Source organism: Galeopterus variegatus, unplaced genomic scaffold, assembly GCF_000696425.1.
Source record: "Galeopterus variegatus unplaced genomic scaffold, G_variegatus-3.0.2 Scaffold2181, whole genome shotgun sequence".
In the NCBI taxonomy this organism is placed as follows: Eukaryota; Metazoa; Chordata; class Mammalia; order Dermoptera; family Cynocephalidae; genus Galeopterus; species Galeopterus variegatus.
Window position 1 is genome coordinate 173689 of NW_007728292.1, and position 21951 is coordinate 195639.

General features: G+C 33.3%; 1 protein-coding gene across 5 annotated transcripts in view; it reads left to right on the top strand.

The window, feature by feature from the left end:
* Positions 1 to 21951, top strand: part of ATRX (alpha thalassemia/mental retardation syndrome X-linked) — a 206356-nt gene that overhangs the window by 165238 nt on the left and 19167 nt on the right. For all 5 annotated transcript variants that reach the window (XM_008580865.1, XM_008580863.1, XM_008580867.1 and 2 more), the window contains 4 exons: positions 1654 to 1760; positions 8742 to 8850; positions 18087 to 18264; positions 19807 to 20001. In XM_008580865.1, the coding sequence (XP_008579087.1) occupies positions 1654 to 1760; positions 8742 to 8850; positions 18087 to 18264; positions 19807 to 20001 (589 nt within the window). The remainder of the gene's footprint in view (positions 1 to 1653; positions 1761 to 8741; positions 8851 to 18086; positions 18265 to 19806; positions 20002 to 21951) is intronic.

Below are 21951 nucleotides of genomic sequence, written 5' to 3' on the forward strand. Positions count from 1 at the left end.
TGAGACTTGTCTGACCTCAGTGGTTCTCAGAACCAGCCTTAATTGCTAACTGACTCAGGTCAACTTTTTTCCAGCATAGTAGCCCAAATTCCAGATTAAGTCTAATTAAATAATTAGTATTTCTAAGAATTTGTTTCCCACTTTTAGAAACTGTCAATGACTTAATTCATAGCTTACAAAGAATTGATTCAGTGAAGTTACTAATTCAGAGAAAGATAATCAAACTATTGAGAGGTCAAGGCATATAGGCCTTGGTCATTTAAGCAGACCACCAGGAGTCAATTTATTTCCTTACCAGTATTGGTAAGTAGGCAACTGGGAGATAGTCAACTCCAACAGTGCAGAGCTCAGGAAGCCATACAATAGAAAATGCATATGTGGCTAATTCCAGTGGCTATATTATAGCTTTAATTATTCTTTCTAGTTTGCTAAACTTGCAGACATCTAGCAGTGAGTGTTGAAGGACCTGCAAGAGTCATAAACACCTCCTTCTCCTATAGTACAGTTTTCAGAATCAAAACAAAACTTAAAGCATTCTTGCCACAGGTATATAGTTTCTTGTATACTGACCTACTTTGCGTATATAAGGAAGAAAAGGAGACCTCCTACATTCTTTTTCTAGTTCTTTTTTCATTTCCAGTATGTAATTGTGTCCATTTACTTCTCACCAATGAACCGGTTAGATAGAGCAGTGGTTTTCAAACTATTTCTCAGAGCTCCTGAGGGTAAGGGACCACTGACATTTTTTCTTTTCTCCCATAATGCCTAAAGCAACTTGCTTTTGTTATTTATTTCATTTTAACTCCATATAAAACTTCCTGTGAACAAATAGTCTTCATGGGTAAAAAGGAGTTAGAAAACTACTAGGATTGAGAATCAGGAATTTGCAGACATATTTTAAATGGAATGACAAAGTGTTGTAGAATGCCTGTGACTTTAAATTACTGGAATACTTTTAATAGGAAGAATTTTTTTACGTTCTCTAAATAGTGTCCTTTGCAGAGCAAAAAATTTTTTAGTTTTGTTGAAGTCTAATTTATCAACTTTTTTTTTTCACCAATCATACCTTGGTGTCATGTCTACAGAATTGTTTGCCTAACCCCAAGTTATGAAGATTTTCTTCTTGTGTTCCTCTAAACATTCTGTAGTTTTCACATATTTAGATTTATGCTCATTTTGAGTTAATTTTTGTATAAAATATGAGGTTTAGATGGAGTTCCTTTTTTGGGGCATATGGATGTTCAGTTTCGTTGAGACCATTGTTGAAAAGACTATCCTTTTTCCATTGAATTGCCTTTGCCCTCTTGTCAAAAACCAATTAACCATACTGTGTGGCTCTATATCTGGATTCTGTTCTGTTTCATTGATGATTTGTGCCTGTCTCTTTACCAGTGCTACACTGTTTTGATTGCTATATCTTTGTAAAGTATTGAAATAATGTAAAGTTAGGCCTCCAACTTTTTCAAAATTGTTTTAGATACTCTGTGCTTGGCATTCCCATATGAATTTTACAATCAATTTGTTAATTTCTTAAAAAGAAATCCTGCTGGGATTTTGATTATAATTATGTTAAATTTGTAGATCAATTTAGGAAGAAGTGATATCTTTACAAGGTGAATCTTCTAATCTATAAACACTAATCTGTTTTTTTAGCCTTGTTTTCAGCCAGTCTCTTATCTCTCTGGACTTGATTGAAGATTTTCTTGAATTGGCTAGTAGGGAGAAGACAGAAGATAAAGATAAACCTCTCATTTATAAAGGTGAGTTACAAACATTTCTATATGGTAATATAAAAAATACTGATTTAAACATACTGTACAAACATTTTAACAATAAAGGAAACAAAACTACCCAAAGTCTCAGAGCCCTCATATATCAGTTTTTCTGCATTTTCTCCTTGTTCTTGTCCATATACATATGGTACTTTTAAAATAAATTTTTATTGTGTATATTTGAGGTTTACATGATGTTATAAGATACATATAGATAGTATAATAGTTACTGTAGTGAAGCAGATTAACACGCATCATTTTACAGTTACTTTTTTTGTGACAAGAACAGCTACAATCTACTTACTTAGCAAAATAAACTGCTTTATTGTGATGTAATTCATATTCTGTATAGTTTAGTCATTTAATATGTAGAATTCTGTGGTTTTAGTATATTTACAGATAGGTACAACCATTACCGTAGTCAATTTTTGAATATTTTAATCACTACCAAATAAAACACTGTCCCCTTTAGTTAATCACTCCACTACCCTACCCTCCAACTCCCTCACACCTAAGCAACCACTGATCTACTTTATGTCTCTATAGATTGATCTGTTCTGGACCATTCATATAAATGGAAACATACGTGGTCTTTTGTGACTGGTTTCTTTCACTTTGCATATTTTCAAGGTTAATACATGTTATTGCATGTTTTGCTACTTCATTTCCTTTTTATGGCCTAATGATATTCTACCATATGGATAGTACCACATTTTTATTATCCATTAATTCACTGTGAGATATTTGGGTTGTTTTTGTCTTTTGGCCATTATGAATATTGCTGCTATGAACATTCGTGTACAAGTTTTCATTTATTTAAACAACTTCTTTCAATTCTTTTTGATATATACCTAAGAATGGAATTGTTGGGTCATATGGTAAATCTGTGTTAAATTTATTGAGGAACCACCAAACTGTCTTCCACAACGTCTGTACTATTTTACACTCCTACCACCAGTGTACAAGGTTTCCAGTTTTTCCATATCCTTGTCAATACTTGCCATGTTCCATTTTTGTTTTTTTATTATAGCCATTCCAGTGGTTGTGAAGTGGTATCTCATTGTGGTTTGGTTTGCATTTCTCTAGTGACTAATAATGTTGCACATCTTTTCATGTGCTTGTTGACCATTTGTTTATCTTTGGAAAAATACCTAATCAGGTTTTTTGCCCATTTTTGAATTTGATTGCTTGTATTTTTGTTGTTGAGAGATACAAGTTTTTAAAATATATTCTACATACTAGGCCCTTATCAGGTACATGATTTGCAAATATATTCTCATTCTCTGGATTGTCTTTTTACTTTCTTGACCATGTCCTTTGATGTACAAAAATGTTTCATTTTGATGATGTTCAGTTTATCTATTTTTTCTTTTGCTATTTATGCTTTTAGTGTCATATCTAAGAAGCCATTGCCAAATCCAAAATTGTGAAGATCTCTGTTTATCCTTTAAAGAGTTTTATAGTTTTAGTTCTTACATTTAGGTCTTTAATCCATTTTGAGTTAATTTTTGTATATAGTGTGAGGTAAAGGTCTAACTTCAGTCTTTTGCGGCTATTTAGTTGTCCCAGCACTATTTGTTGAAAAGAATATTCTTTTGCTGATTGAATGACTTGGCACCCTTGTTGAAAATGAGTTGACCGCAGAGACATAGGTTTGTTTCTTGACCCCCGTTTTACTCCCCTGCTCTATTTATCATTCTTTATGCTAATACCACACTGTCTTGATTACCATTGCTTTGGAAGTATGTTTTGAAATTGGAAAGTGTGAGTCCTCCTACTTTGTTCTTCTTCAAGATGGTTTTGGGTATTCTGGATCCCTTACAATTTCATATCAAATTTAGAATCAGCTTGTAAATTTGTACAAGGAATTTGGCTTGGATTCTGATAGGGATATTGTGGAATGTGTGGTTAATTTTAGGAAGTATTGCCATTTTAACAATATAAAGTCTAATCTGTGAACATGGGATGTTTTGACATTTATTTAGGTCTTTAATTTATTTCACCAATATTTTGTAGTTTCCAGAGTATACATTTTATACTTCTTTTGTTAAATCTATTTGTACATATTTCATTTTTTTGATGTTTTTGTAAAGGAAGTTTTTTTCTTAATTTCATTTCAAATTGTTCATTGCAAATGTATAGATTGATTTTTGTATATTAATTTTGTATGCTGCAAACCTTGCCAGGCTCAGTTCTAATTATTTTATACTGGACTATTTAGGATTTTCTGTATACAAGATCATGTCATTTACAGATAGAGATAATTTCCTTTCCAGTTTGTATGTCTTCTATTTATTTTTCTTTCCCAACTTCCCTGGTTAGAACATCTAGTACAGCGTTGAATGGAAGTGGCAATAGCTGACGTCCTTGTCTTGTTCCTAATCTTAGGGGGAAAGAATCCAGTTTTTCAGCATTTTGTATGATGTTAGCTCTAGGTTTTCATAAATGCTGTTAATCAAGTTGAGGAAGTTCTGTTCTATTTCTAGTTTGTTGAGTGTTTTATCATGAAAGAGTGTTGGATTTTGTCAGATGATTTCTCTGCATCCATTGAGATGATCATATCATGGGGTTTTTTGTTTGGTTTGGTTTGGGTTTTTTTTAAATTTGTTTTTCATTCTATTACTTTGATTTTCAGATGTTGAACCAGCCTTGCATACTTGAGATATATCCCACTTTGTCGTGGTGTATAATTCTCTTCATATGGTGCTGGATTCAGTCTGCTAGTATTTTGTTGAGGATTTTTGCATCCTTATTTGTAAGAGATACTGGATTTCACTTTTGTTTTCTCGTGATATCTCTGGTTTTGATATCAGGGTAATACTGGCCTCACTGAATGAATTGGGACATGTTCTCTTCTATTTTTTGGAAGAGTTTGTAAAGAATTGGATTTAATTCTTTAAATTTTTACTTCAATTCAGAAGTGAAGCCATCTTGGCTTGGACTTTTTTTTTACGGGTAGGTTCCCCCCCCACCCCCCCTTAGTGTGGTAAAACATACATATGTAACATAAGGTTTACCATTTTGATAGAGTAAAAAGGCAACCTACTGAATGGGAAAAAATATTTGCAAGTCATATATCTGATAAGGGGTTAATATCAAGAATATGTAAAGGACTCCTACAATTCAACAGCAAAAAAACAAATAACCTGATTAAAAAATGGGCAAGAGACTTGAATAGACATTTCTCTAAAAATGATATACAAATGGCCCACAAGCACATGAAAAGATTTTCAGTATCAGCAATCATTAGGGAAATGCAAATCAAAACCACAGTGAGATATCACTGCACACCTGTTAGGATGGGTTTCGATAAGAAACAAAACAAAACAAAACAAAACAAAAAAACACAGTTAATAACAAGAGTTTGTGAGGATATGGAGAAATCAGAATCTTGTGCACTGTTGGTGAGAATGGAAAGTAGTGTAGGTTCTATGGAAAATGGTATGGTGGTTCCTCAAAAAACTAAAAATAAAATTACCATGTGATCCAGCAATACCACTTTTGGGTGTATACCCAAAAGAATTGAAAGCAAGGTCTTGAAAAGATATTTGTACACCCATGTTCATAGCAGCATTATTCACAATAGCCAAAAGGTAGAAGCAACACTAATTTCCATCAACAGATTAATGGATAAACAAAATGTGGTATATACATACAATGGAATATTATTCAGCCTTAAAAAGGAAGGAAACTTTGACACATGGTACAACCTCGATGAGTCTTGAAGACAATATGCTAAGTGAAAGAAGCCAGTCACAAAAGGGCAAGTATTGTGTGATTCCTATTACATGAGGTTCCTAGAGTAGTGACATTCATAGAGACAGAAAATAGAATGGTGTCTGCCAGGAGCTGGGAAAAGGGGAAAATGGGGTGTGAGACAAAGACAGGGGAGTCAGATGACTCCACAAGGCTTCCTAGATTGCTTCACATTGTATGAGAATAGTGTCTTTCTTGTTAAAATCTGTGTTGTTGAAGACAGGTTCACTGTTACCCATTTTTGCATACTCTGTGCTTAGCACCAAGCTGGACATGTAGTAGGTACATAGTAAATATTTGTTGAACTGGCAAGGAAATAAATTACCCTTATCTGGGATTTTTCCTAGTTTTTTTTTCCCATAGAGAATAATGCTCTGGTGATGCGTTTTCTTACATGCCCCTTACATTTCAACGCTAGGTATGCAGTGACACTTTTTATCTTTCTCATTCCCTCACTTTCTGTGTTTCTAGAGTCCCTTCCTATTGGTATATCTTTAACATATATATGTGTAATGTGTATATGTATTCCTTGATTTGACTATAGTTAAGTATAATCTTAGCTTAAATATATATATTTTTTATTATCACTATGTATTAATTTTATTACTCAGGTTCTATGTTCTCTCAGTGTTTCATTATCAGAAAGCCTATGTTATAGAAAAGTTATGTCAGTTTACTCTATCACTATCAATATGTGGAAAATGTCCATTTTAATATGAAGATACTTCAAAAAGTCCATGGAAAGATACATATTATCTTTTAAATCTGTTTTTCCACAAACTTTTTGAAGCACCCTTGTATAGACCTGTAATACTCTAATTACGTTTTTCCACGTTTTTAATGGTAGAAACTGACTGCCAGTAAGGTTGAATATTTTTTCATATGCTTGCTTGTTTATTTCTGATTTTATAAATTGTCTTTAGCAAACATTTAACTATTGGTCAGTTTGGTCTACCTTTTGAGTTACTACTTTTGGTACTACCACCATCACTACCACTGTATATTGGGCACTGAGCTAGGTTTAGGGGATACTACACGAAATCATGGTACAGAAAGGGATCAAACACATATAATATGTGCTATAATAGAGGTAAGTATAATTTGCTGTGGGATCTTGAGTGATAATATTAACTGCTCAATAAGCTTAATTACTGTGAGACAGGCAATATTCTGTTTGTTTTTTTTTTTCTTTTATCAACTAATTGTAGTGGATTGAATTATGTCCCCCAAAACTCATTGAAGCTTGAATTGTGTCCCCCTAAATTTTCTGTATTAGAAACTTGGCCCCACTGTGACTGTTAAGAGGGTGGTAAATCCTATTATGGTAACTGAAAGGTGGAACCTTGAAGAAGTGATTGGATTGTAGGACCGTGCCATAGTGAGTGGATTAAAAATGGTAGTCAGGAGTGTGGTTCTGAGGGCTTTAAAAGAAGAAGAGAGTCTGTCTCTCTCTCTCTCTGCTTCCACCATCTTGCAATGTGAGACCCCTGGGTCACTGTTGCCACCACCAGATGGACTTTGGATTTCCCAGCCTCAGAAACTGTAAGCAATAAATTTCATTTTCTTTGTAAATCACCCAGTTCAGTGTACTTTGTGATAAGCAACAAAAATGGACTAATACACTCATATAATCCTCACAACAACCCTATGCAATAGGTACTCTGATTATCCTCATTTTTACAGATAAAGAAACTGGGGCAAAAGGAGTTTAATTGTCATAAGTGAAAATGTTAGTAAATGGTGAAACAGATTAAATTCAGGGGGTCTAACTCTAAAGCCTATATTCTTAACTACTGATCTATACTGACTTATCGGTTTTTAAGTGTTAAATTCATGGAAGTGGTATTAGAGATTGCTTATTTGCATTATCACAAATGGTGAGTTTGTTGAAATGCTTTTAAAAATAGTCATATCATCTTCCATTCATTTATGATTAGCATGTCTACTTTAATAATTATCCTGTGCAAGTGAACAGTTAACGCAAATGTGACTCCAGACTCTTACCTTTTTACCGAACCATCAATCTCAAATTTTTTTCCCTTAGGTATGCATGCCTTTTTTTTTTCCTAATTGAAAGAAATAAAAATCATACATAAATAAAATGACTTTCTTGCATTTTCAGCAAGGAAATTCTAGGTTTTTCAATATAAGTAAAGACATGGGTAAAAATAAACATGTGGAAAAGCAGCTTTTTAACTAATGTACTAAATTTAAAGAGTGCTGAAAAACATAAATCTCAGTTTTGTTAACCTGTTTTTATGTTAAGACTCGAGGGAGTAATAATATGAATGTTGCTCGAATGGGAAATAATAGTATTGTATTTAAAGAATTTGAGTGGATATTATTTATGTATGATAAAATATAAAAATGTCATAACCACTTAATCCCTTGGTATTTTAGTGGTGCAAGTCTTGGTTAAAATTTTACTTCACTTTTTAAAATTGACATTCCGGATCACTAACTTATAAAGTCTCAATCCTCTACACACACACACACAAATAATACTTATAAATTGGGAACATATGCTGAAATTTGTGGCCAGCCCATAGAGTAGCTTTTGGAAGATAGTAGGCATTCAGTAAACATTTGTTTAGTGAATGAATAAAAGCATTGTTTCTCTGTTTTTTTTTCTGATCATTAGTTATTAAGTTGTTAATATGAAAGGGGGAAACCTGGCCACTTACAGATTTAATTAAAAGCAATCCTCATAAACAAAATGCAATTTAATCATATTCTTTCAGCAGTTTTAAAGGATTTTAATCAAGGAAACACTTTTAAGAAATTCTCAGGTAGGTGAAATAGGTTTTAAAAATACCTATGTTCAGGGCTGGCCCATGGCTCACTTGGGAGAGTGTGGTGCTGATAAAACCAAGGCCACGGGTTCAGATCCCTATATAGGGATGGCCGGTTTGCTCGCTTGAGAGAGCGTCGTGCTGACAACACCAAGTCAAGGGTTAGGATCCCCTTACTGGTCATCTTTTAAAAACAAACAAAACAAAATCTTTGTTCATCAATATCTACTTGAGTGAAATCTGTGATGAATTTATTTGTAATATAATTAATTACCCCTTGATTAAGAAAAGTGTGCATTTTGCTATACAAATAGAATATTTAGGTATAACCTGCTTTTAAATGGTGAGCAAGGAGGAAAATCTACTACGACTAGCAGAGCAATATGTCAAATCCCTTTGTGTTTTCTTGTTAAATATTCAGGTGAAGGGAAGTGGCTCCGAAACATTGACTATTACCGTTTAGATGGTTCTACTACTGCACAATCAAGGAAGAAGTGGGCTGAAGAATTTAATGATGAGACTAATGTGAGGTAGGAAACATGTATATATAGAGGAATCTTTAAATTTTTTTGTAAATTTATGTACAGTAAAACTCACTCTTTTTAGTGTATACTTCTACAGTTTTTTGATAAATGCAAGATATAATCAAGATACAAAACAGTTTCATCATCCCCCCCACCTCCAGCACACACACACAAATTCACTCATGGAATCATACAATTTGATTTGTAGCCTTTTGCATCTCATTTATTTCACTTAGTGAAATACATTTGAGATTCATCCATGTTGTTGCATATGTCAATACTTTGTTCCTTTTTAGTGTTGAATAGTATTCCATTGTAGGGATGTATCACAGTTTGTTTAGCTGTTTCCACTTGAGAGACATTTGAGTTGTTCCCAGGTTTTGGAATTAAAATTGAAGGTGCTCAAAAATTCATGTACAAGTTTTTGTGTGAACATAAGTATTTACCTATGTAAAATGAAAACCCATGTAAGTTTATGTATATCTTTGTAAGAAACTGTCAAAAACAGTTTCCAAAGTGGCCATACAATCTTGCATTCCTACCAGCAATGTATGAGAGTTCCAGTTGCTCTTCATCCTTGTCAACACTTGGTATTGTCATTTCTTAAAAAGATTATTTTACCCATTTTAAGGTGTGTAGTGGCATCTCATGTGATTTTAATTTGCCTTTCCCTAATAATACATGATGTTGAGCATCTTTTCATGTGCTTATTGGCCATTTTTATATTGTTTTCGGTGACAAATCTGTTAGGGGATTTTAAAGTTAACAACATTTTCCCAATCTCTTTACCAATTGTAGGAATATGAATCATATCCTTTTTTAAAATTTTTTTTTTGCAACTGGTTGGTTTGGTGATCCAAACCCTTGACCTTGGTGATATAACACCATACTCTAACCAGCTGAGCTAACCAACCAGCTCTGAATCATATCCTTTAAACCACTGTAGATATAGGGTGTTTTTTGTGTGCATTGTTTTGTGCATACAGTGTTGATGTTGCTTTTAACTATAATTGTCAAAATCAAACTGCATTTGGAAAAGAAAAATTTATATGTATACATATGTAAACATGTGCACACACATACACAAAGGTATGAAAACATGGCCTTTGAGAAAAAGGTAAAGGAGATGGATGGGGTTAGTTTAATGGAAAGATGGCTGAGGTATGCCTTAATAAATGTTTGGGGTTTTTTTTAGATAATTTGTTATACATACATGGGAGGTACAATGTTGATTTTCAGTAATTGTGTACAATGTGTGGTGTTTAGATCACTATAGTTAGCTTATTCATCATTACAATATGCAATCATTCTGGGTATTATACTGTGTGTGTAAAACATATTTTAATGCTAGCAGAGTTATGAACTAGACCTAGGCAAGCTAGAGAAATCTAGTTAGATCATTGAAAGAGTATTAGTTATTGAAAATATGTAGTCTGGGAGAGTTAACTGTACTCAAACCATCCTTTTGTAAAGTTATAAAAGTATATGATTTTATAACTGCTTAAAGAATACATTTTTATTATCTTTTTGCCATGTTTAAAAAAATTATTATTTGTGTATGAAAGAAGTAATTTTATTAATTTAGTAACCCTAATTTGTCAAGCATAATAAGCCTTTGACTTGCATAATTTCCCAAATTTTTAAATACCACCATAGCATATGATCTATCCCATAACATTCATCATACTTGATGACCAGTAGGGAACAACACTGAAATGTGGGTGCTGAGCTTGGCTTACTCACTAGTGAATTAATCACCCCTCAATATATGCCAAAAAGTATCTCTGATTCAGATTCATGCTTTAGGCATGTATATACACATATCATGGATTTGAGGGCTTACTCTAAATCCACAAATGGTAGTGATAATGTCTATCTATATTCTAATTTTTATGAGTCAGACTCAGAATTTTTCAGAAAAAAGAATATAATCATTGTTTATTCTAAAGCAGTCTAAAAGACACATTAAGATAAACTTTAAGATGGTGACCATATCTAACATCATCTTGTGGGACCTGGAAGAAGTTTTTAACAGTTTCAGTATACCTGGTTAGTTTCATACTGTTTTTTGTTTGTTTGGTTTTGCTGGTTTGTTTGTTTTACTTTTTATTTAGGAATAATTATAGGTTCACAGGAACTTGCAAAGATAGTACAAAGAGGTCCGGTGAACCCTTCACCTAATTTTTTCCAGTGGTTAGATTTCACATACCAGTAGTATAATAACAAAACCAAGAAATCACCACAAAGATGTTTTACTACCCTTTTATAGTCACAACCATTCTTACCACCAACCTCACCATTCTCCTTAACCCCTGACAATGATTAATTTGTTCTGCACCTCTATAATTTTGTTATATCAATACTGTTATGTAAATGGTATCATACTGTGTATGTGATCTTTTGAGACTAGCTTTTTCATGCAGCATAATGCCCTTGAGTTCCATCCAAGTAGTTGTGTATATCAGTGGTTTGTTTCTTTTTATTACAGAGTAGTATTCCATTGTATGGATATACCACAGATATTTAACCATTCACCTATTGCAGGACATTTTGGTTGTGTCTAGGTTTGTCTATTATAAATAAAGCTGCTGTGAACACTGTGTTCAATTTTTTGTGTGGACCTAAGTTTTCATTTCTCTATGATAAATGCACGGGAGTGCTGTTGCTAGGTCACATGCTACGTGTATGTTTAGTTTTTTAAGAAACTGTCAAACTCTTATCCAGAAAGGCTGCACCTTTGTACCTTCCCACCAGCAATGTGTGAGAGATCTGCATCTCACTATCCTCTCTGCATCCTCACCAGCATTTGGTATTAACACTTTTTTGTTTTAGGTGTTCCGATAGGAGTGTAGTGATATCTCTTTGTGGTCTTAATTTCCATTTCCCTGATGGCTAGTTACCTTGAGCATCTTTTCATGTGTTTACTTGCCATCAAACTGCATATCCTCTTTTGGAAAATGTCTCTTTATGTCTTTTTACCCATTTCATAATTGGATTGCTTGTTTTTTTTATTGTAAAGTTTTGAGAGTTCTTTATATGATGTAGATATTAATCCTTTGTCAGATACATGGTTTGCAAATATTTTCTGCCTGTTTATGGCTTGTCTTTTTATCCCTTATAAAAAACTCTTTTTATCACAGAGTTTTGCACAGAGCAACGTTTTTAATTTTGATGAAATGTATTTGTTATTGTTTTGATCATGCTTTTGGTGCCAGGTCTCAGAACTCTTCCCCAAAGCCCTAGGTCCTGAAGATTTTTCTCCTGTGTTATGTTCTAAAAGTTTTATAATTTTACATTTTATATTTAAGTGCATGGTGTATTTTGAATTAATTTTTGTATAAGGTGTGAAGTTTGGATAGAAGTTCATATTTTTGACTATGGATGTCCAATTGCTCCAGCATCATTTGTTGAATAAGCCATCCTTCCTTACTGAATTGCTTTAATATCTTATCTATAAAAACTTCTCAAGGATTTTAGTAGGAATTGTGTTAAATCTGTTATTAATTTGGGAAGAATTGATGTCTTTACTATATTGAATCTTCTGATCTGTGAACACAGTATCTGTCCATTTACGTTGATCTTTGGTTTCTTTTATCAGTGTTTTGTAGCTTTCAGCCTACAAGTCCTATATATGTTTGTTAGATTTACACTAAATATTTTTTTTTCTTTAGGGATTGTGAATGATATTGTGTTTTTTATTTTGGTTTCCACATGTTCATTGCTAGAAATGCAATTGATTTTTGTGGTAATCTTTTGCCTGTGATCTTGCTGATCTTATTTGTTGTAGGAGTTTGTATTGTAGATTCCTTGGGATTTTCTTCAGAGTCATTATGTTATCTGCAAGTAGGCATAGTTTTATTTCTTCCTTTATGATTTGTGTGTCATTTATTTCCTTTTCTTGCCTTATTGCACTGGCTAGAACTTCCAGTAATTTGTTGAATTTAAGCGATGAGAGTGGATATCCTTGTCTTCTTCCTGATTATAGGAGAAAAGCATTCAATGTTCATTAACTGTGATGTTAGCTGTAGGTTTTTTGTAGATGTTCTTTCTGAAGTTGAGGAAGTTATTCTTTATTCCTAAGTTGCTGAGAATTATTATGTATGGGTGTTTAATTTTGTTAAATGCTTTTTCTGCCTCAATTAATACCATGTTTTTCTCCTTTTGCCTGTTAACATGGTGTATTACACAGATTGGTTTTCATATATTGAACCATCCTTACATCCTTGAAATAAACCCCCTTGGTCATGTGCATAATTCTTTTTATATAGTACTGGATTCTATTTACTAATACTTTGTTGAGAGATACTGTTCTGTATTCAGTTATTTCTGTACTGTCTTTCTGGTTTTGGTATCAGGATAATATTGGCCTCACAGAATGAGTTGCAAAGTGTTCTCTGTTCTATTTATGAAAAAGAGTATGTAGAATTTGTTAATCTTAAACGTTTGGTAAAATTTGCCAGTCAAACTTTCTGGCCTTGGAGATTTATTTTTGAGGAAGTTTTAAAATCTCTAATTTCCTCAATAGTTTTAGGAATATTCAGATGATCTGTTTCATAGTGAATGAGTTATGGTAGTGTGTGCTTTTCGAGGGATTGGTTCATTTCATCTTAATTTCAGGTGTACGTATAGAATTGTTCATTGCATTTCCTGATTTTTCTTAAGTCTGCAGGGTCTGTAGTGATAATCACTATTTCATTCCTGATGTTGGTAATTAGTATGTTCTCTTTTGTTTCTTTCAGTCTCACTAGAAGTTTGTCAATTTTAATTGTCTTGTCAAATAACCAGCTTTTTGTTTCATTGATTTTCTCTTATTTTTTCTCTTTTTTCAGTTCATCTTGCTTTTGTTTTATTTTCTTCTTGTTTTACTTTTCTTGAGGTGGAAGGTTGGATTACTAATTTGATCTGAGACTTTTCCTCTTTTCTTTTTTTCTTTTTTTTTGGCAGCTGGCCAGTTTGGGGGTCTGAACCCTTGACCTTGGTGTTACAAGGCTGCGCTCTAATCCTCTTTTCTAATGTAAGCACTTAGTATTGTGAAGTTCCCTTTCAGCACTGCTTTAACTGTCACAAATTTTGGTGTTTTGTATTTTCATTCAGTTCAGTGTATTTTTTATTTCCTTTGAGACTTCCTCATTCACTCACAGCTAGAAGCATGTTTAATTTCCAAGCAATTGGAGACTTCCATTATTTTTCTGTTATGGATTACTAGTTTGATTCAGTTGTGTTCAGAGAATATACTCTGTATGATTTCAAAATTGTTTAAAATTTGTTGTGTTTTATTTTATGGCAGAAAATACGGTATTTCTTGGTATATGGTACACGAGCCCTTGAAGAGAATGTGCATTCTGCTGTTGTTGGGTGGAGTGTTCTATAAATGTTGGTCAGATCTTATTCTTTAATAGAGTGTTGTGTTTCTGACTTTTTGTCTATAATAGTCTCCCCTGCCTTATCCATGGATTTACTTTCCATGGCTTCAGTTACCCATGGTCAACGGCTGTTCAAAAATATTAAATGGAAAATTCCAGAAATAAACAATTTGTAAGTTTTAAATTGCACACCATTCTCAGTAGCATGATGAAATCTCATGCTGTCCTGCTCCATCCTGTGCAGGATGTGAGTCATCCCTTTGTTCAATGTATCCATGCTGTATATGCTATCCATCCATTAGTCACTTAGTAGCCATCTTGGTTATCAGAACGACTGTCATGGTATTGCAGTGTTTGTGTTCAAGTAACCCTTATTGTACTTGATATGTACTTTTATGCCCCAAGGCATAAAAGTAGTGATGCTGGCAATTTGTATATGCTATTAGGGAAATGTAATTGAAAACCACATGAATTATCACTTCACAACTATCAAAATGGCTAAAATAAAAAATAGTGACAACATCAAATGCTGACAAGGATGCAGAGAAACAGGATCTGTTCTACATTACTAGTGGGAATTTAAGATGGTACAGCCACTCTGGAAAGCAATTTGACAGTTAAAAAAAAACACAAAACTAAATAACTAACATAAACTTACTGTCCAACCCTATAGCCACACTTTTGGAAATTTATTCCTTGGGAATGAAAGCATATTTTCACATAGAAACTTACACACAAATGTTCATAGCAGCTTTATTTGTAATAGCCCCAAATTAGAAAAAACCCACATATCCTTTAATGTGCGAATAGATAAACAAATTGTGGTTTATCCATATAATGGAATACTGCTCAGCAATTAAAAGGAATGAACTACTGATACTGAGCTATTGATACTTGAATGGATCTGAAGGGTGTTATGCTGAGTGGAAAATGCCAGTCTCAAAAGGTTACATACTGTATGATTTCATTCATATAGCATTTTTGATTTGACAAAATTATAGTGGTGGAGAACAGATAGTGATTGCCAGGGTTTAGGGGGAGGGGAAAGGTGGGAATACTAAGAGAAAACACAAGGAAGTTTTTGTTGTGATAGAACAGTTCTGTGCTCTGCTTGTGATAAGGATTACATGGTTCTGCATATATGGTAAAATTTCACTGAAGTATACACCAATCAAAAACTGGTGAAATCCAAATGAGCTCTTTACCTGAGTTTGTATTAACATCAGTTTCCTGGTTTTGACACTGTACTGCAGTTATGTAAGTTATTACCATTGGGGGAAGCTGGGTGAAGGATACATGAGAACTCTCTGTACTACTGTTGCACATTCTTGTAAACTTTAAACTATTTTTAAAAGGTTATAATAAAAACTAAAAGACAATACCATGAGCTTTCAAGGATTGGAACAACTGGAACTCTATATACTGTTGGTGGGAATGTAAATTGGAATAACTACTTTGGAGAACTATTTGTTCAGTTTAACAGTATACATAGCCTATGACTCAGCAATCCCACTGTTATATATGTACCTACCAGAAATGCTTATATGTTTTTGCCAAAAGACATGTACAAGAAGGTTTATAGGAGGAGCACTGTACAAATAATGGTTTGTCTTTTATTATTATTTTTTATTGAAATATAGTTGATTGTACATATCTTTAGGGTACAGAGTTGAATATCAATACCTGTGTGCAATATGTGATGCTCAAATCAGTATAATTAGTATATTCAGCATTATACAATGTAATCATTTTTTTGGCCCTTTACCAATTTCTCCCTTTCTCCCCCTCCACCCCCATCTCTGGTGACCTCAGTTCAGTTCTCTCTTTTTGAAAGTTCAGTGTATTATTATGATTGTTGTATCTTTCTTTCTTTCTTTTTTAAATTTATTTGTTTATTATTTTTAGCTCCCACTTATAAGTGAGGAAATATGCTATTTCTCTTTCTGTGCCTGGCTTGTTTCACTTAACATAATTTTCTATAAGTTCATCCATGTTTCTGTAAGTGGCAGAATTTCATTCTTTTTTATGGCAGAGTAGTATTCCATTATGTATACATACCACGTTTTCCTTATCCAATTGTCCATCAAAGGACATTTAGGTTGGTTTCATTAGTTGGAAATTCTGATTTAGGAAGTCCTAATTCAGGTCCAGGAGTTTGTATTTTTAGACAGGTATACTAGGTGCTTACCAGGGAAGACTAGTAAATGCCAAGCCAGTACAAAGGTGTTCAGATGTTAGGGATTTTTATAATGAGCTATGATGAGTGCCAGACAGAATCAAAACAAGTATCTTGGTTCATTTTGTGCCAGGATTTTTCTTTAGTATATTATATGATTGGTAAACTAAGTTGTAAACTCTTTCTCATTTAAATTTAAAGGTTTTTTTGTATTCTTAATGTATAATGCTGTAAATGTAATGGGTATGGCATTTTAGTTATTAATTTTCTGTCATGAAATAACAAAATGAGGCTACGTATAAAGGCATTTTATGGTGATTGTTGAGAGTTTATTATATTCCAGGGGTTTTCTCTTTCTGATATAAGTTGCCAACAATAAATAATTAAATAAATTATTATATACTCATCCAATGAAATATTATGCAGCTGCCAAGCATTATGTTTACCAAAAAATTTGAGGAAATGCTAATAATATGAACTGTGTATATAGATATTATCCTGACTATGTAAAGCCAAAAAACTATATGCTTAGGAAAACAAAAAAAACCCTATTACATTTGAATGGAAATTGTTTATGGGGAGTGGAACTGAGTAATTTGCTTTTTCTTAGACTTGTCTATATTTTCAAAATATATTATAGATAATCTCTTTCAAATTAAATTTGTATTTATATCAAAGTAGTATGTTTACATATTTTTAAAAAACAAATCATTTTACAAGGCTTAAAATATAAACCAGTCTTGTGACCAACCTCTTCCTATCCATGATTTTTACTTTCTGAAAATAACCAATTTCAACTCTTGGCAATTCTTCGGGTATTTGCTTACATATATCCTTTCTATGTTTTAAGGTGGAAATTTATCCACATGCCCACACACACTTTTCCTCACTCAATTTCCCAATATAATTTTTCATATTTGCCTAAATCAATTTGGAGGGTTTGTTTTGTTGTGACTATATAAATATTCTTAAGCTTTAAATTTAAAATACTATGGTTACTTTTCCTTTTTTTGTGCACCTGTTTATTTTTGCTCAAGTATTGATTTGTTTTTACCATTTGCTTAGTTTTCTATGTACCTATTACTAATACATTCCCAAATTCTCCTATAGAAATATTATAAATCCTTGCGTTCCAACACATCAGGTAATCCATTAGTTTCTTTTTTTTTTGTCTTAGACACATCCTTCCTGGAGCCCTCTGTCTTCTTGCTTCTATTTTAGCTACCTCAGTAACTTGCATCTGACGTCTCTCCTTACATTTATTACATTACATTATAATTGTTTGCATACAAGTCATCCCTACTGCATATACTTCAGCATATACCTTGAGCATTGTCTTTCATTTTGATGTACTTAGTGCTCATAACAAGACCCAACACAATATAGACTTTACAGTTATACATAAATTTTATATATTTACTCAAATTTGTAAATAAAACCTGAATACATTGTAAACATAAGATTTCCACATTCATCTTTATTCTTAAATCAGACTATTTCATTTTCCAGCAGTAAAATTCTTCTTGGTCATATAAATCATCAACCTGACTCCTCTAGATATATCTTTCTTCAGTAAGTAACAAATGAATTCTCTGAACTGATTGTTCAAAAAAACTGCCTTAGGATCAAAAAAATCATATCATAATTAAAATATCTTTAAAGCACTCATTTCTAAAGTGTTTATTCTGTATTTTCATTTTCAGAGGGCGATTATTTATCATTTCCACCAAAGCAGGATCTCTTGGAATTAATCTGGTAGCTGCTAATCGAGTAATTATATTTGATGCTTCTTGGAATCCATCTTATGACATCCAGAGTATATTCAGAGTTTATCGCTTTGGACAAACTAAGCCCGTTTATGTATATAGGTTCTTAGCTCAGGTAGGTTTTATGATTTATGTTCTTTTCATATTGAAAGTTTGGGTGAAACTGATAATATTTTAGAGGTGCAGAACATATATCTATTACAGAGAGACAGACAAAGTTGAAAGCATCATTCCTATACATAAAGCAGTAGAAGTCAATTTTGGCCTCTCATGAGTTTCTATTTTGCAGTTGGTTCGTTGCTATAATGTTAGCTTTCTCAGGTTGAGATTGTTTTGCATGAATGAACAGATTTAGCATTTTCTTGCTAGTTTAAGAAAGTTAAACATTTATAGTTCATTTACTTAGCATACATTGAAAAGCCATTAACCAAATCTAACTTCCTTATTGATAAAAAAGTCAAATAATCATTGTTTTTCAGTGGCCACCAGATAGCCTCTTAATTGGAAAAATGTGGGTAAATAAAAAGACAAATTTTAACTTATTGTAATAACACAGAATTATTATAAAGAATATTTAATACTTTCTAGACAAGAGTATTAATGTCATTTCCTTTAAATATAAACTCGTGTTAAAAAACAGACATTAACATTTAAGAAAAATAAGTAAAATCAAAGAAGTGGGTGCATTTCAAGGTAATACAGGTGTATAGAATCAAGTTGCCCTCTTAACTGCTACATCTGCTTTGGGAGCAGGTGCTACTGCTCTCCACCTGCCTCTAAATCCGGACTTCTCAACCAGAGACTGAGTTTAACTGGTAGATCATATGACTGATAACCTCATTGTGAACTCTTTCCTGTTATTTTAATTTAGAACTTCTTTACATTCTAGTTTATAATGCTATATATGTAATGGAAATGGAATTTTATATTAGTTTTCTATCCAGAAATTATAGAAGGTAAGACTTGATATAAAGGCAGTTTATGGTGATTGTCGATAGCTTATTATATTAAATTGAAAAGGACTTAAACTGCTATCTTGCATCTTAACTTCAGTGCACACCTAAATTCTTATTTCATGTACTCTTTTATTTCTGTTTTCCCTGATACTTGCCTGCTCTCCTCCTCCTACCAAGTACAAAAATATATAAAGCGGGGCCGGCCCGGTGGCGCACTGCTACAGTGCGCCGCTTCGGAGCGCAGTGGCGCTCCCGCCGAGGGTTCGGATCCCACATACAGACTGGTTCCCACTCACTGGTTGAGCGAGGTGCGGGCGCAGCACCGAGGTTTGCGATCCCGTTGCCGGTCCTGGTCCGGTACGGGCACGACACTGAGGGTTGCGATCCGTTGCCGGACACGAAAAAAGACAAAAAGGAAAAAAATATATATATATAAAGCAACACATGAATGCATTTTGGTCAGATAATATACAACAATTATCAGTAAGGTGATTTTCTTAATTTATCATAGTAAAAATTGTGCTGACCAGTTGAAATCTTTGATGAATTAAGCAACATTGCTGATTAATTTTTCTTTATTGCATTATATTGCCACGAAGTTTTATCATTTTATATTGATCAGTAACTATATTTCTCCTTGATTAAGTTTAATGTTTATAACATGCTATTTATTTGTATATTGTTTCTTCTTTTTTATAAAGGGAACCATGGAAGATAAGATTTATGATCGGCAAGTAACTAAGCAGTCACTATCTTTTCGAGTTGTTGATCAGCAGCAGGTCGAGCGTCATTTTACTATGAATGAGCTTACTGAACTTTATACTTTTGAGCCAGACTTGTTAGATGACCCTAATTCAGAAAAGAAGAAGAAGAGGGATACTCCCATGCTGCCAAAGGTAAACATGCTTAGAATATTAGCTTAAAAAAAACCAACACAGAACAAGGAAATTTTACCAACTACTATGAAAGTTAGTCATCTGATTAAGGCTGTATTTCAGAATTTTTTGAAGACAATAGATGTTTATTTAATAAATTTTGTCTAGATAATTATAAATGAGAGGGTGCTTGATCCAGAAAACACCACGAAAGGATAGTGTATTCTCAAATACATGTTTTATGCCAAAAAATAAGTTCAGCCCTCCAGAAAAAAGGTCTCCAAGTAGAAACCTTAAAGGAAATAGGGTGGTTCTCTTTTAATAAACCTCCAGTAGGGGACATACATAATTTTAATAATTCTTCATAAAACTAAACTGTCTCATGCTTTTGTGTCATAGAGCAATTAAGAATCAGCAGATATCCAAAAAGTATATGAAAAGATGCTCAATGTCATTAATTTTCAGGGAAATGGAAATCAAAACCACAATGAGAGTATCACCTGTTAGGATGGCTGTTATTTAAAAAAAAAAGATACTAAGTGTCGGTGATGATTTGGAGAAAAGGGAACCCTTGTACACTGTTGGTTGGAATCTAAATTGGTGCAGCCACTATTGGAAACAGTGTGAAGGTTCTTCAGAAAATTAGAAAAACTACCATGTGATCCAGCAATCTCACTTCTGGTTATATATCCAAAGGAATTGAAATCAGGATCTCAAAGAGATATCTGAGCTCCCATGTTCATCATAGCATTATTCACAATAGCTCATACATGGAAGCAACCTAAATGTCCATCAGTGGATGAATGGGTAAAGAAGATGTGGTATATACATACAATGGAGTATCAGTCAGTCTTTAAAAAGAAGGAAATCCTACCATTGGCAGTAAGATGGATGAACCTGGAGGGCATTATGCTAAGTGAGATAAGCCAGATAAATACTACATGGTTCCATTTATATGGAAGCAGAGAGTAGAACAGTGGTAGCCGGGGGCTGGGGAGAGGGGGTGACAGGGAGGTATTTGTCAAAGAGCACTAAGTTTCAGTTAGGGAAGATGAAATTAGTCCTAGAGATCTACTGTACAGCATAATGCCTATTGTTAATAATTTTTTATTGTATACTTAAAAATTTGCTAAGAGGGTAGTTTTTATGTTAAGTGTTCTTATCACAAAAAAAAATAATAAAGAGGGTGGGAGGAAATATGTACAGCTTTTCATATATGTCAAAAAATTGTGGAGATGTAGCTCTAAGTTTAAAATAATTTTTACTTAAAAACTATATAGTACTTTAAAGGTTTGAAAGTATTTTCACATATGTTACCTCAGTTGATCAGTGGAGTAACTTTTAAGGTTAATAAGGTAAATAATATTATTATTGCTATTCTACAGATGAAAACATGGAATCTCAGAAAGATTAAATGACTTTTTCAAGTCATTTAAAAAGTCATTTAATCTTTCAGTCAGCAATTTGTTGAATCAGCACTGTGATTCAGAATTTCTTACTATAAATTTATGCTATTTCTGCTCTAGCACATTGCATGCTAGAGGGAAATAATTGTTTATTCATCTATTTTTTAAAAAGAATGAACAAATAAAACATTGTCTCTTACTTGATAGTTTTCACTGTCATGAAGCAAGTAAGACTTTAACACTTGGGAAAAAGGACCTTTAGATGTAATCTAGTGAAGTCCTCTTTATAGATGGGGAAACTTTAGGGTCAGAGACATTTAGTGACTTGCCCACAGTTTTCAGCTAGTAAGTGGCAGAGCCAAGAGTAGTATTATATACAGCTATCTTCTGGTCCATTGTTCTTGGATAAGGAAATATTATTTAATATTAATATAGCAAGTAAAGATATTTCTAGGAGGGCTGGCCAGTTAGCTCAGTTGCTTACAGCACAGCCTTATAACCCCAAGGTCACTGGTTCAGGTCCCCAAACTGGCCAGCCACCCCATCCCACCCACCCCCCCCAAAA